At 54.5% G+C, this 14,434-nt stretch overlaps 1 protein-coding gene across 1 annotated transcript; it reads left to right on the top strand.

Moving 5' to 3' along the window:
* Positions 1-7,046: 7,046 nt before the first annotated feature.
* LOC135405397 (zinc finger protein 239-like) lies at positions 7,047-8,480 on the top strand. The gene is made up of 2 exons (XM_064640093.1): positions 7,047-7,122; positions 7,311-8,480. Exons 1-2 carry the CDS (start codon positions 7,071-7,073, stop codon positions 8,231-8,233), a joined length of 975 nt encoding a protein of 324 aa, XP_064496163.1. The 5' UTR covers positions 7,047-7,070; the 3' UTR covers positions 8,234-8,480.
* Positions 8,481-14,434: the final 5,954 nt, after the last annotated feature.

Genomic DNA, 14,434 nt, shown 5'->3' on the forward strand with positions numbered 1-14,434 from the left:
GCCTGGGGGGCTTGGGGGTCTGGGAGGGTCCTGGGGGAGCTGGGGAGGGGCTTTGGGGATTCGGGGTACAGACCAGGACAGACCAGGACAGACCAGGACAGACCAGTACCTCCTCGCTGCTCCCCGGATCTCTCCTGGTGCTGGGCCACGTTGTCCTGGGACACCTGAGCCCCCCCAGTGCCCTCCCAGTACAGCCCAGTGCCCCCAGTACAGCCCACTGCGTTCCTGTCCCAGGGTGCCAGGTGATCCCTCTTTGGCGGGGGGTGGGGGGTAGGGATTTGAGGGGGGGCTGAAGGAGAAATAGGGCAATCTGGGGGGTAGTTGGATGGGGATTTGGGCGGTTTTGGGGATCTTTGGGTGCATTTAGGGGAGTTAAAATGGGTTTGGAGGGCATTGGGGCATCAAAGGGATCTATGGGAGGAGGAGATTAAAGGAAAAATGGAGGTTGGGGACATTTAGGGGGAGTTAAAGGGGCTTGGGTGGGGAGGGGCAGCTCCACAAGCAGGTGATTTCTGAGACCCCTCTGGTGTCCCCAAGACCCTCTTGGTGTCCCCAGTTCCCCCCTTAACACCCCGAGCCCCCCCTGGTGTCTCCAATGTCCCCAGGGCCTCCCCATGGCCCCAACTCTCCCCTTGACATCCTTAATTCCACTGTCCACAAACCCCTCCCCACTGTCCCCATTGTCCCCAAACCCATCCCTGATGTCCACAACCCTCCATCTCACCCCAGGAGCCCCCCTGGACCCTTTGACCACAAAAACACACTGCCTCCCACACTCACAGAAAGGCCAAGGGCATCTGGGGACACGTTGGGGACAGTTGGGGGCCTTTGAGGGGCACTGAGTGATTACTGGGGGATACTGGGACACACTGGGGGGAATCAGGGGGCACTGGGAGGGACTGGGGAGTTACTGGGGGATTACCAGGACACACAGGGAGACACAGGCAGGTTACTGGGCCATACTGGGGGTTACTGGGCGCTCACTGCAGGATCACTGGGCCATCCTGGGGGGCAGTGGGAGGTCTCTGGGATACATTGGGTAGTCACTGAAGGGGTTACTGGGCCACACTGAGGGTCACTGGGAGGTCACTGGGATATACTGAGGGCACTGGGATCCCCTTATCCGGTTCTGCTACATCTCCCCCCCGCACTTTGGGGGCACCCCTAGGACCCTTCCCCTGGAGGCTGGGAGATCCCCTGAACCCCACTGCTGGGCTTTAGGTGACACCTAAAGGGTGTCTTTGTATGCTGAGTCTCTGTATGCTGAGTTTTGAGAGTCTCTGGGGTTCGAGTGGGGAATTGGGATCCCCTTTCCCTGGGGTTGGTCCGTTGGGCTGGCAGAGGCGTTGTGGTGGGATGGGAAATGGCCTCATAGGAGTTTTAGTTGGCCGTGGCCAGACAGGACTGACACAGAGACCCCCCAAAATCCAGGCAAAACCCCAGAAACCCCCTCAGAAATCCACCTCTGGAACCATCAAAACCTCCTCAAAAACACCCTAAATCCCCTCAGAGACCTCATCTCCCCCCCAGGACACCCTAAGCCCTCTCAGTGACCTGCAAAACCCACCTGGGACCCCCGAGGCCCTTTCAGGGACCCCAAAAACCCCCTCAGGGACCCTCAAAACCGTCTGGGACTCCCGAAATCCCCCTAGAAACCTCAAAAACTCTTTCAAAGACCCTCCCCCCAAGGCCCCCCAGGACCTCCCAATTCCCTCGGAGACTCCAAAACTCCCTCAGGGATTCCCAAACCCCTTCAGGGACCTTTAACCTCCCCCCTCGACACCGAAGCTCCTCAGAGACCCCCCAAAACCTCCTCAGAGACCTCTAAAAGCCCCTAAGGGACCACAAAACCACAGAACAGCAGAAGAGCTTTCTGTAAAGGAAGAGAGCAAAGAATCTGAGAAGGAGGAGACCAAGGAAAAACTGAAGCAAAGCAATAAAATCATCCTGGCCCTTGCAGTTTTTTCCTGACCTTTTTCTCACTTTTCCTTTTTTTAGGGTTCTTTTTTTGGTTGGGTGGTTTTGAATTTTTTTTCCGAGGGACTTTTTCAGGAATCGAATCGAACATCCGGGTTCTTGGGAGGCCTCCGGGCCCCGCGGCCCCCGAGAGGGTTCCAAGGCCCTGCGCTCTGTTCCCTCGGGAACCTCCGAACCCCCCGCGCTAAACCCTCCCGAGCCCTCCAGCCTTTCCCCCCTCACCCGCGCTCCCCGCAGCCCCCGAGGGGATCCCCAGACCCCGCTCTCCCGCACCCCCCGCCTGCACTCAGAGCTCACCGACCGACCCGCCGCCATCACCGATTCCCGGCAGCCAACGCGGCAGGGGCGGGGGCGGGGCTGCGGGGGCGTGGCCGCGCGCTGATTGGCTGCGGCGGCGCTCTCTGAACGCGGTGCGCGCGCAGCCGGGACTCGGTGATGGCGGCGGGGCCTGCGGTTCGCTCTGAGTGCTGTGAGTCCCCCCGGGGGGGCTCGGGAGGGTTTAGCGGGGGGGTTCGGGGATAACCGAGGAGGTTTTGAGGGGTCCCTGAGGGAGTTCGGTGTCCTGAGGGGACTCAGGGGGTGGTTGGAGGTTCATGAAGGGGTTTGGGGGTCTCTGAGGGGGTTTTTGTTTCTGAGGAGATTTGGGGGGTACCAGGTAGGGTTTGGGGGTCTCTGAGGATGTTTAGGGGTCCTGGCGGGACCTTTTAGGCAGTTTTGGGGTCTCTAGGGGGTTTACGGGGTCTTAGACGGTTTTGAGGGTCTCTGAGGGGGATTGGGGGGTCCCTAAAGGGGACTGGGGGGTCCCAGGTAGGTTTTGCGGGTCACTGAGAGGGTTTAGAGGGTGCTGGGGAGGGATGAGGTCTCTGAGGGCATTTGAGGGGACCTTGAGAAGCTTTTGATGTGTCGAGGGGGGATTTCAGGGGTTTTGAGGGCCCCTCCAGGCCCCTTTAACCCCCCCCAAATGTCCCCTAACCTCCATTTTCCCTTTTAATCCCCTCCTTCCACAGATCTCTTTGATGCCCCAATGCCCCCAGAACTTGTTTTAACTCACCCAAAGACCCCCAAAACCACCTCCAACCACCCCCAGATCCCCCCAAATCTCCCCCAGCCCCCTTTCAAATCCCTTCCAACCCCCCTCTAAGAGAGATCACCCGGCACCCTGGGACAGGAACACAGTGGGCTGTACTGGGGGAACTGGGCTGCACTAGGAGGGCACTGGGGGGGGGCTCAGGTGTCCCATGACAACGTGGCCCAGCTCCAGGAGAGATCTGGGGAGTAGTGAGGAGGTACTGGTCAGTACTGGTCTGTCCTGGTCTGTACCCCCAATCCCCAAAGCCCCTCCCCAGCTCCCCCAGGACCTCCCAGACCCCCAAGCCCCCCAGGCCCCCCCAGGCCCCTGAGTTGGTCCTGGTGCCCCTTGAGCATCTGCAGCTCCTGCAGAACCAGGCATTTCTTTGCTCCCCACAGGGTCGTTCCCACACCCAGAATGGAATCTGGAGGCAGCAGGATGTGCACAGGGCTCCCATTTCCTACAGTGCAAAGGGGCTGCAGGGAATGATTCCCCTGCTCTTGCAAATCTGCCAAAACCTGCAGGGCACAGAAGGGGGAGCTTCAGGAATTTGCTGGCCTTGGGAGTGGAGCTCACAGGGTATTGAGAGGAACATATCCCTCAAATACAATCTCTCTGCATACACAATATCTGTCTGGACAGACAGATAAAGCAATAATCAGATATATTCTGTATCATATATATGGCACATATTCTATAGAATCCATCTTTAGCTCTTGTATGATAGATCTGTAAGATATTACACATAATAAGCAATAATAAGGCAAGTGTCCTCCTTAGGGACACACACTTCAGAAGGGACCTTGCACTTGACCCCCCTCTCTCTTCAGCTTCGAGCCACCCGGTGCCACAGAGGGGGACAGAACTCCTATGGAACATTCTATTCCACTGACAGAGCAAGGAATAAACCCAAAGTATTGCCTGGGTTTGTTCCCTGGGGGTCTCTGCAGCAGCAAGCACAGCCCCACACTGACTGCTCTGGGCTGTGCAGGCATTTGTGCTTCTGCCTGTCTCACACACACACAAAAGTCTGGTGTAGTGCTGCCCTCAGGAAACCCCCCCAACCTTGGTCCAGCTAAAGCCGTGGAATTTGTCTTTGTTTCCCTTGGGTTCAGGGTCAGGCTGTGCCTGTGTCCAGCCCAGAGGCTCAGAAAAGCATTTCTCCCATCCCACTGCAATCTGCTGCTGCAGACAGGACCCAGGCACTGGTGGCACTGGGAGTGAACAGCAGAGTGTTTCCAGGGGCTCTCTGAAGGAACACAAGTGTCCAAAGAAACCAGCACAAGTGTCCACAGAAGTCCCAGTCCTTCATCCCTGAATGAGGTTGTTCAGCCCAGGAAAAACTGTCTAAGTTTTATTTCCATGAAAGGAGGTTTTTCCCACTTTCAAACCAGTTTAGTTCCAAACCAGTTTCTTCATTTCCTCCTCCCACTTTCCCTGAAGGACACTGACAGGGACCATGGACACTGACAGGGATCACAGAGTTTGTCCCTTGGCCATACAGCTCCTGCTGTTTGGCAGCACAGGAGAGATTAATTAGAGCCCAGGCTCCAATGCCAGGGCACCCATTGGATCAGCACTTGGGGATACAAACTGACCTTGGGCTCAGGATGCAGCTGCAAGCAGAGATTTCCCTGCAAAGTCTGCAGTGAGTCAAGCTCTGGGGAGGAGATTGTGCCCCATGGATGGGATTGCAGAGGCTCCCTTTAGGTCCCCAGGATGAATCATCACTCTCTGCAACTCTCTGCCAGGAGGTTGTAGCCAGGTGGGGGTGGGGCTGTTCTGCCAGGAAGCAACAGTAGGACAAGAGGGCTGGGTCTTGAGCTGTGCCAGGGGAGGTTTAGGTTGGATATTAGGAAGCAATTTTTTGTCTAGAGAGTCATCAGGCCTTGGAATGGGCTGGGCAGGGAGGGGGTGGAGTCAGCGTCCCTGGAGGTGTTGAAGGTGAGAGTGGATGTGGCCTCAGTGCCATGGTCTGGGAAGCACAGCGGGGTTGGATCAAGGGTTGGACTTGATGATCTCGGAGGTCTTTTCCAACCCAGCTGATTCTGTGATTCTCTGATTCCCATTCCTATGGCAGCACATGCTTGAGGCTCTATCCCCAGGGTGATAGAGATGTCTGTCCATATGTATCTCCAAGGTTAGTGTGTAAATGTGTGGTGTTAGAAAAGCAGGCTAAGTTGTGGGCTGGTTGTAGAAGGAGAAAAAAGCCCAGAGGCCAGTGCAAGCAGGCAGCCCTCAGCTTGCACATGATGTCCCCTCCCTGCAGGTTCCTGTCCTTGAGCCCAGGCCCTGAGGTGAGGCTGAGAAGTGGCGCAGAGGTGAGCCCAGAGCTGTCCCTGAGGTGAGGCTGAGAATAAGTGCAAGGCAGAGGTGCTGCTGAGGAAGGAGAGCCCCGTGGTGGGGAAGAGACAGAAGCTGTGAGTGCCCATCCCTGAGAAGGTGCTGTGTCCATCCCCTGTGTGCCAGGTGAGCTGGGGCTTTGCTGCAGAGCTGCAGGCGCTGATTTGAGCGTCTCCAAGTGCTGAGATGGTGGGCACCCAGGAACACAAACTGTGCCTGGCCACGGAGCCTGCAAGGAGGAGCAGAGACAGCAGTGTCAGTGTGGGGAGCCAGGTTGTCCCTGTGCCTTCCCCTGCAGGCCCTGTCTGTCCCTGCTGGGCCCCTGTCCATCCCCATCAGGTCCCTGCCCGTCCCCCCCGGGCTGAGCTCCCCCCAGGAAGTGCCGTGGAGCTGAAGCTGCTGCCATCCCCCCCCTGCAGCCGCTGCCCCAGGCAAGGGAGCAGCAAAGGCAGGGCCAGGAGCAGAGGCAGCAGCAGGGGAGCCCTGGGGGGGCCGGGAAACTCTTGTGTGGGTCAGGTCCCCCCAGTCAACGCCGGCTGCCCGGGGGGCTTGGGAGGGACCCCCAGCCCGTGTGCCCCACACTGAGCTGGCAGAGAGAGAGCCAAGGGACAGGGCCACAGGCAGGGCCATGGGTGAGGGCACAGCCTGTGGCAGCAGGGGGTGTTGGTACCAGCCAGTGCTGGGGCCGAGCAGAGCACGAGACCTCTTGCATACCTTTAGAGCAGCCTCCCACTTACCAACCGTGCCCTGGTGGTGTGGCACTGTCCCCTTCCTGCAGTACACTCCCCCAGAACTCTTTGGGGGGGCATTTTGTGTCTATTCCTGGTTGCTGATTCCTGCTGGGGACCTGAGGGCCCCTCTGCAATCCCATCCATGGGGCACAATCTCCTCTCCAGAGCTTGACTCCCTGCAGACTTTGCAGGGAAATCTGTGCTGGCAGCCTGAGTATGTCCCGATCCCCCGCACTCCCCCGAGGATATTTGGGACGAGTTCCCCCTTCCAGAGCACCCACGGGATGGGGGGGGAGGTGCTTGTTTTCCTGCTGTTCGTGTTCCTGCTCCGCCCCTGTCCCTGCCCTTCCTGCCGCTGTCAGGTGAGTGGAGCGGCCACGATGGGAAAGGGGCGAGAGAAGCGACCCAGGAGCCTGAAACGGGGGAAGCGGAGAAGGGGAAGCGTGGACAGTGGGGACCTCTGGGGTCCCCGAGACAACAGAGTGGAGAACCTGGAGAGGGGGAATGTCTGGGAACGTGGCACCCGTAAGGCAAGAGTCAGAAGAGAAGGGACCCTTGGGAGCCCCAACACTCCCAGCATCCCTAAGTGGGACCTCAGCATCCCAGAGAGGAGAGACCTTCTGAGTTCCAGAGGGGAGAGATGAATGACGGGGAACTTCTGGGAGAGATTTTTTGGGCTAATCTTAATATTTTGGAGTATTTCTAGCTAAATTTCAACTTTTTGCAATTTGAGGGGGTAAGGGTCTTCTTGCTATTTCTGAGTAATTTTTGTGTGAGTCTTGGTGTTTTGGGTTTTTCTGGGCTGAATCTTGGTGTTTTGGAGGTCTTTATGGTCACAGGATGCACGGTGAGTTCTAGAGATGGACTTGGGCAGGAGGAACCCCCAAGCCAACGTGCTCAGCCCTTGTTTTCCCCCCCATCAGGATCTGTCCTTCCCAAAGCTTGGGCAGATGGAGGAGGAGGCTGCGAGGAAGAGGAAGATGCCTTGTGCCCCCCAGGCAGGTGAGGAGGCAGTCAGTGTCCCTTTGGGCGGGTGTTGTGCTGGCTCTGTCAGCCGAGCATGGCCCCGGCTGCAGGACAACCCCGCTGGCGCCGCCGTCCTGCCGGGGCCGGAGTTGGGGGGATGTCCTTGGCCTTCCCTGTGGGCCGGAGGCAAATCCCCTCCCTGTCCTTCTTGCTTCCTGCCCCAGGCCCCGAGCTGAGGATGGAGAGCCCGGAGGACAAATCCCCCCGTGAGACCCTGGTGGGAGAGGCCGTTTTGAAGGGCTCCCCGGCGCAGGAAGGCCGCGGGGCGGAAAAGGGCCGGAGATCCTCCTGCAGGAGGGTCTCCAAAGCCATCCCAGGGTGCTCTGAGGAGGAAAGAGCCAACCTGTGCCGGGAAGGCAGCTGGAGCTTGAGGGGGAGCTCTGAGCTGGTGGTGCCTGAGCAGCCTCCCAGCAGGGAGAAGCCCTTCAAATGCTTGGAATGTGGGAAGAGCTTCAGGAAGAGCACTGACCTCCTCAAGCACCAGCACATCCACACTGGTGAACGGCCCTACATGTGTAGGGTATGTGGGAAGAGCTTCAGAGACAGCTCCACCTTGATCCGCCACCAGCGCATCCACACGGGGGAACGGCCCTACATGTGTGGGGAATGTGGGAAGAGCTTCAGCCAGAGGTCCCACCTCCGCACCCACCAACTCATCCACACTGGGGAACGACCCTACAAGTGTTTGGAATGTGGGAAGAGGTTTCAGACCAGCTCACATCTCCTCCTGCATGAGCGGACGCACACGGATGAGAGGCCCTTCCGCTGCACTGACTGCGGGAAGGGCTTCAACCAGAACTCCAACCTCCTCACCCACCGGTGCATCCACACTGGGGAACGACCCTATAAGTGTTTGGAATGTGGGAAGAGGTTTCAGACCAGTGGGAGTCTCCTCTTGCATGAGCGGGTACACACAGATGAGAGGCCCTTCCGCTGCACCGACTGCGGGAAGGGCTTCAACCGGAACTCCACCCTCGTCACCCACTGGCGCATCCACACTGGGGAGCGGCCCTACAAGTGTGGGGAGTGTGGGAAGAGTTTCACCCACAGCTCAACCTTGACCAAACACCAAAGGACCCACCAATAAAAGAAGCCCTAGTGCTCCGACTGCTGGAAGAGCTTCTGCTGCTGCTTCCACCCCGAATGAAGCCCCTGATGGTGAGGCAACCCCTGGAGTCCAGTGACTGTCAGTCCATCCCTTTTGGGCAGCTTCTTTCAACAGAACCCTTCTTGGGGGCTGTGTGGAGATTCCTGCCTTGGCTGGGGACCCCCCAAGGTCACTGCTGGAGGTTGAGAGCAGAGATCTCCCCACCAGCATTGGTCTGGGGGAGTCCCATCCATTTCCAATTAAGAATTATTGCTTTTGTGCCAGCTTGAGTAGAATTGCTTCAACAATTGCTTTAGCATAGAACACTGTCCTATCTTACCCTGTACTCCTGGTAGTTTTAGTGTTTCTATTGTGCAGTAAATAATTGTGATGAAGATCTTTTGTCTGATCATTTGTAACCCTAAATAAATTCATTTCTATCAATAGATCTGATTTGCCATCATTAAACCTATGGGACAAAAGTGGTTCAGTCACACCTCTATAATCCCTCTATACTGCAATTTTTGGCATAATCCAAGGCTGAGATTGGATCCATCAGCCCCTAGCACCCCACAGGAAGTTGGGAGCTCAGGGGGCCACTCCCCTTTGCCAATCACCGTGTGTCCAAAGACCCCCATGGGACTGTCAGACCTGCCAGACCACCCACCCTTTTCCACCCTTCTCCCTGTTCTTCCACTTTCCCATTGCCCCCTCAATCTGCAATTTCCCCCCATGAACAGTTTAAGGGTCCCAACCCCCACTTTTTTCCCCCTCTCCTGTGGGCGCTGAAGGATAAAATGAGGCTGCACACACAGAGTTCCATTGTGGGACTTGTACACTGACACTGTCCCGTGTCCCCTTTTATTCCTCTTCTCTCGTGAGCAGCACCCCGTGTTTGTCTTTTAGTCCATTGGAATTCCCAGCATGGCCCCAAAGCAGTGCCCTGATCCCACACATTCCCCTCCCCTCATGTGCTGGCTGCGTTCAGCCACCAGAGAAAAACACAGGCTGGTCGTGCAGGTTGGTTCAAGTGCATTTCCACTTGGAGAAACAACCTTCTCTCTCTCCAAGCACTCAGCCAAGGTCCATCCTCCCTTTGCATTCCCATGAACTCAGTGCAGGTGCCGAGTGACTCCACTTGGTCCCACCTCTGCCCCTGTTTTGTTTGGACACGCAGAGTTCACGGCCAAGAGGGCCAGGACCCGGCTCCTTGTCTTGGGGCTTGTCCCATGTGCTTCCTGAGGACTCGGAATATTGAAACCAGACAGATTCTGAAACCCCTGCTCCTGATGCTGCCACAGTGCCCATACACTGGCACTGCAGGCATGGCCTGCACTGAATGGCAGCAGGAGCCGTGGCTGCGGCAGCTGCCGGGATTGCTGCAGAGATGATCCAAGCAATCAGCCCTCCACTGAGGATTTCTGCATTTCACAGTTTCATTCACTGTATCCTGCATTATCCTCCCAGCTTCTGCTTAGGTTCCCTGGGAGCCCCAGTTTGGCTCTTCTGCCCATGGGAATTATTAATGATAAATGGAGGGTAGGTACGTTTTGATCTGTGATAACTCTGAAATAACAAGGATTACTTACAGGGGTGTTAAAGGTATTGTCAGTCACACAAATCACAACGTCAGGTGTGGCCAAGAAGGGATCTGAGTGACAAGGACACACTACGACTGAGTCATTAAGCCAGTCAGGAAGAGTTGGTAGATCCAGTGAATTCCAAGAACAGTGTCTTCCTGATGGGACATCCGGGCAGGGCTTGCTCTGCTCAGCATTCCCTGCCTCCTCCCAGGATTCTTGAGGGACAGCCTCTGCATCTGCAGGATCGGATTGTGGGCCGTGTCCACTCAGGATAAGGTTCCATCAGAGGGGCTGGAAGCCAGCAGGGTCCTGTGGGAGACAGAACACAAGCACAACCCTTCCCCACACTGAGCACTCCATAGGATCTTGTCATTAGGTGTCTTCTTGTGGGTTTTTATTCAGTACTTCTTGATCTAAATTCAAAAAACTAAGTGCAAATACAGCTCTGTCTACTTGGGGTGTCACATTCTTCCTTTTCTGTTTTAAAAGTATGGTTTTTAATACAGAGCACACATTTCTTGCACCTGGGATAGGCACAAGTGATAAGACCACATTTATGGTTTTTTTGGTTTTCTGTCATCTTTATTTTTATTTTTTCTTTTTCTTCTCTCTTTTTTTGTCTTTTTTTTCACTTTTTTCTTTTTTCTTTCTTTTCCCTTCTTTTCCCCTCTTTTTCCTGTTTTCTCTTTTTCCCTTTTCCCCATTCTTATTTTCTCTTTTTTTTCTCCTTTTTCTTATTTTTCTTCCTTTTTTCTTTTTCTTTTTTTCCCTTTTTTTTTCTTTTACATTGTTTTCTATCAGTTATATTTTCAAGGAAGACTTAAACATATATCAAAACAATCTCCATGTACCTATCTTATGACAACAGATAATCCAAAGCAGTGCCCTGATCCCACACATTCCCCTCCCCTCATGTGCTGGCTGTGTTCAGCCACCAGAGAAAAACACAGGCTACCACGCAGAGCGTTCCAAGTGGTTTCCACTTTGGCAAACAGCACTCTCTGGATGGAAAACACCAGTCAAGGCCAAAACACTCCTTTTGGATCCTGATTAACTGAATGCAGCTGCTGCTGCCTTAACTTGTTCTCACAAAACTTCTCAGGGTTTCTTTGCTTCCAGGAGGCCCCACATGTCCCAATGGACCCTTGATTCCATGGGGTTCCAAACTGTCTCAGGAATACTTTGGTTCCATGAGGCCCTGCATATCCTGATGGCCCCTTGGTTCCATGAGGATGCACAGTCTCAGAATTCCTTGGCTTCAGTGAGGCTTTGTAGTGTCCCAATGGCCCCTTGATTCCAGGAGTTTCCACAGTGTCCCAATGGCCCCTTGGTTCCACGAGGCCCCCTCCTGATTCCACAAGGTTCCGCAGTGTCCCTGTGTTCCTTTAGTTCCACGACGGTCCGCAGTGGAACAGGGTCCCTTTGGGGCCATAAGGCCCTGCAGGATCGCAATGGCCCCTTGATTCCATGAGGTTCCAATTTGTCCATGGGTTCCCTTGGCTCCATAGGGCCCTGTAGTGCCAAACTGGCCCCTGGATTCCATGAGTTTCCACAGTGTCCTTGGGTCCATAGGGCCTTCAGTGTCACAATGCCTCTTTGATTTGCAGTGTCCCAGGGTTTCCTTGTTTCCATGAGGCACTGCAGTGATACAACGCCCCCCTGGTTCCATGAGGTTCCAAAATGTTTCAGGGTTCCTTTTGTTCTCCAAGGCCTCAGATGTTAAATGGTCCCCTGGTTCCACAAGATTTCACAGTGTCCCTTTGTTCCTTTCTTTCCATGAGGCCCTGCAGTGCCACAATGGCCCCTTGATTCCATGAGGTTGCACAGTGTCATCACAGAGCTGAGCCCCCCCAGATGGAAGTTTGGGGGAGATTAGGAGGAACTGAGACAAAAAGGACTGGATATTTGGGGAAGGAAAGAGGGGCTTATCCAACAGAGGGGAACGATTTCTATGAAGTAAAAAAAAGTTCAGTTAAGGCTGAGGGTGCTGAAACACTGACTGTGCAAACACTCCTGATGAACTTTTACACTGTTTCTGACCTCAAGCCCCAATCCAAAAGTGCTGCCGCACTCACTGAAAGGAATCCACTTCTCTAATCGCAACCTCAACCTGACCTCAAAGGCAAAGCCCAAACCCAGAACTCCAGACTGGAGTGACCCCAGGAGAAGGGCCTGGGCTCTGGGAGGGATGTCCTGTGGCACAGGGGCCCAGGATCCAAGGTAATAAGGCCAAGTGCACATGGCAACAGCCAGAGCTGGTGCAGAGACATCAGGGAGGGTCTGGAAATGCTGATGGGAGGGGGTGGGAAAGCAGGAGGGGTGTGTGCAGCCTGCAAGGCCAGAGCAGCAGCAGGGCCAGGGCAGGACAGCCTGCAGGAGAGATGGCCAAGGGCTCTGGCAGGGCTGCAAGGCCCAAAGGCACCCAGGCCTTTGTCCCCTTGCCTCTGGCAGCTGCCTCTGCCACTCAGGCCACCACAAGCAACTTGCCTGGCAGGTTCTGCCCTTGGTTTCTGCCTCGCCCCTCCCTCAGGAGCCTGGCAGGGGTTGCCCAGTTTTGGGCCTTTGTTGTTCCTCCCCCTCCCATCCCAGTGCCCCCCAAACAGCCCTGAGCCAGCCGGGAGGGACAGGATCTGCTGGGCCAGGGCCTGGGGCTCAGGCCTTGGCCTTTGTGCTCCACAAAACCAAGGCAGGCTTTGCTCAGCATTGCAGGGGCCTGCCCAGAGCCTTTGTCTGCCTGCACTCCTGGCCTCCAAGGAGCTGCTCCAAGGAGTCCCTGGGGAGGCTTTGTCAGTGCCTGCCCTCAGTGGGGCCCAGCAATGCTTCAAGGCACTTGGAGTTTGGCTTCTGACTTCTTCAGCAGCTGCTTCAATCTTCTCTCAGTACCTCAGGACCATGGGCTGGGCTGCAAACACACCGTGGGGCTCATTAAAATGCAGAAATCCCTCAGGATCTCTTTGTTTTCCTTTAATTGTCTTCAAGACAATTTCAAAACAATTCTTCAAAGTTTGTACTTTTTTTTTTTAGTTCAATTATGGATATTTTTTAAATCAGGGAGGAGGTGATAGAGGTGTTCTCCAAGTGATCTTGATGCTGAGTGTCTCCTCAGGAGATCCAGACTGACCCTGGATGATCAACCTTGCTCCTCACCCCCCAGCCTCACCAGTTCTGACATGGCCCATCTTGGACTGACACCTGATGCAGCTCCAAACACACTGTGGGACCCATTAAAACATTGAAAAACAAATTATTTTTCTTTCTTTAATTGTTTTCAAGACATCAACAACTAATTAGAGTTGTTATGTAGTTTAGCTAAGGAGGAAGGTTTTAAAGTGGATGTCATGAAAAAAATACATATTTTTATGAAAGGGAATGATTTACACAGAGCCTTGGGTTGCAAGAAGGTCAGGGTGCAAAAGACATTACTAGCACTTAATCATTGACCAGTTGAGCAGTTTTCAAGGGATTCAATAGCGTTTGCCACATATTTAACAGTGACTGAATTATAGATTCACAACAACAACCTTCACACCACAGTCAATTCACACCCACATCCAGGCAGAGATGTGTGGACACATCAAGAGCTGGGTGTGGAAAGGTCCCTCTTCCAAATTCTCCTTGTTGTTGGGGGAACACTGCCACAAATGCCTTTGTGTTTGCCAGCAGACAAGGGTCCCAGCTGGTGGAGTGTTTGTTGAGGGGGATCAGAATTGTCCTGGCCATCAGGGACAATCTTTGGAGTGTCGCAAACTGGAGGGTTCCTGAGCTGGGAGAGGCTGCCAGAGGTGTCCCACTGAGAGGGAGGTGCTGGGGAGCTGCCAGGGCCTCCCTCAGCCCTGCTGGTTGTGGGCTCTCAAGGTGACTGGCTTTAGTTATCTGCTGAATTTCCATCCTGGTGTCAGGAATGACTGGAGTTTCCACAGTATTTGGGAATTGTATCCAAACTGTTCCATTAGGGCTGTGATTCAGGCAGGAAATGTTCCAAGGCTTTCATGGGATGACTGATTATCCTGTGTTCCCCAACTGTTCCACTCTGGATTGTTCCCACCTGTATCATCCAGGAGCACCTGGTCCAGTCCAGGGACACTTCCCCACACCCTGGTCCATTCCAGGGGCTCTTCATTGCTCAGCTGGTTTGGTCAAGGCTTGTCAGGAGCTCCTGAGATCATGCATATAAGAAGGATGGGGACAGACTTAGTTGTAATAAGACAAGTGATAATGGTTTTCAACTAAAAAAGAGCAGATTGGAACTAGATATAAGGAAGAATATTTTACACTGAGGGTGGTGAAACACTGGCACAGGTTGCCCAGAGAGGTCATAGAAGCCCCACCCTTGGAAACATTCAAGGCCAGTTTAGAAAGGGCTCTGAGCAACCTGATCTAGTTGAACGTGAACCCTTTCATTGTGGGGGGATTGGACTAGATGTCCTATAAGGGTCCCATCTGATTCAAACGATTTAGGATTCTATAGTTCTTTCCTACAGAGCCAAGGCTGACAAGGATCCCACATGTTTCAGACCCAGCTGAGCATCCCCTTTGATGGCCCAGCTGGCAGCTCTGCTAAAAAGCTGCTGCAAAGAACCTCCAGACCTAAAGGATCTTTTGTGCTGGGCTCAGCTGT

Source organism: Pseudopipra pipra, chromosome W (assembly GCF_036250125.1).
Source record: "Pseudopipra pipra isolate bDixPip1 chromosome W, bDixPip1.hap1, whole genome shotgun sequence".
Taxonomy (NCBI): Eukaryota; Metazoa; Chordata; class Aves; order Passeriformes; family Pipridae; genus Pseudopipra; species Pseudopipra pipra.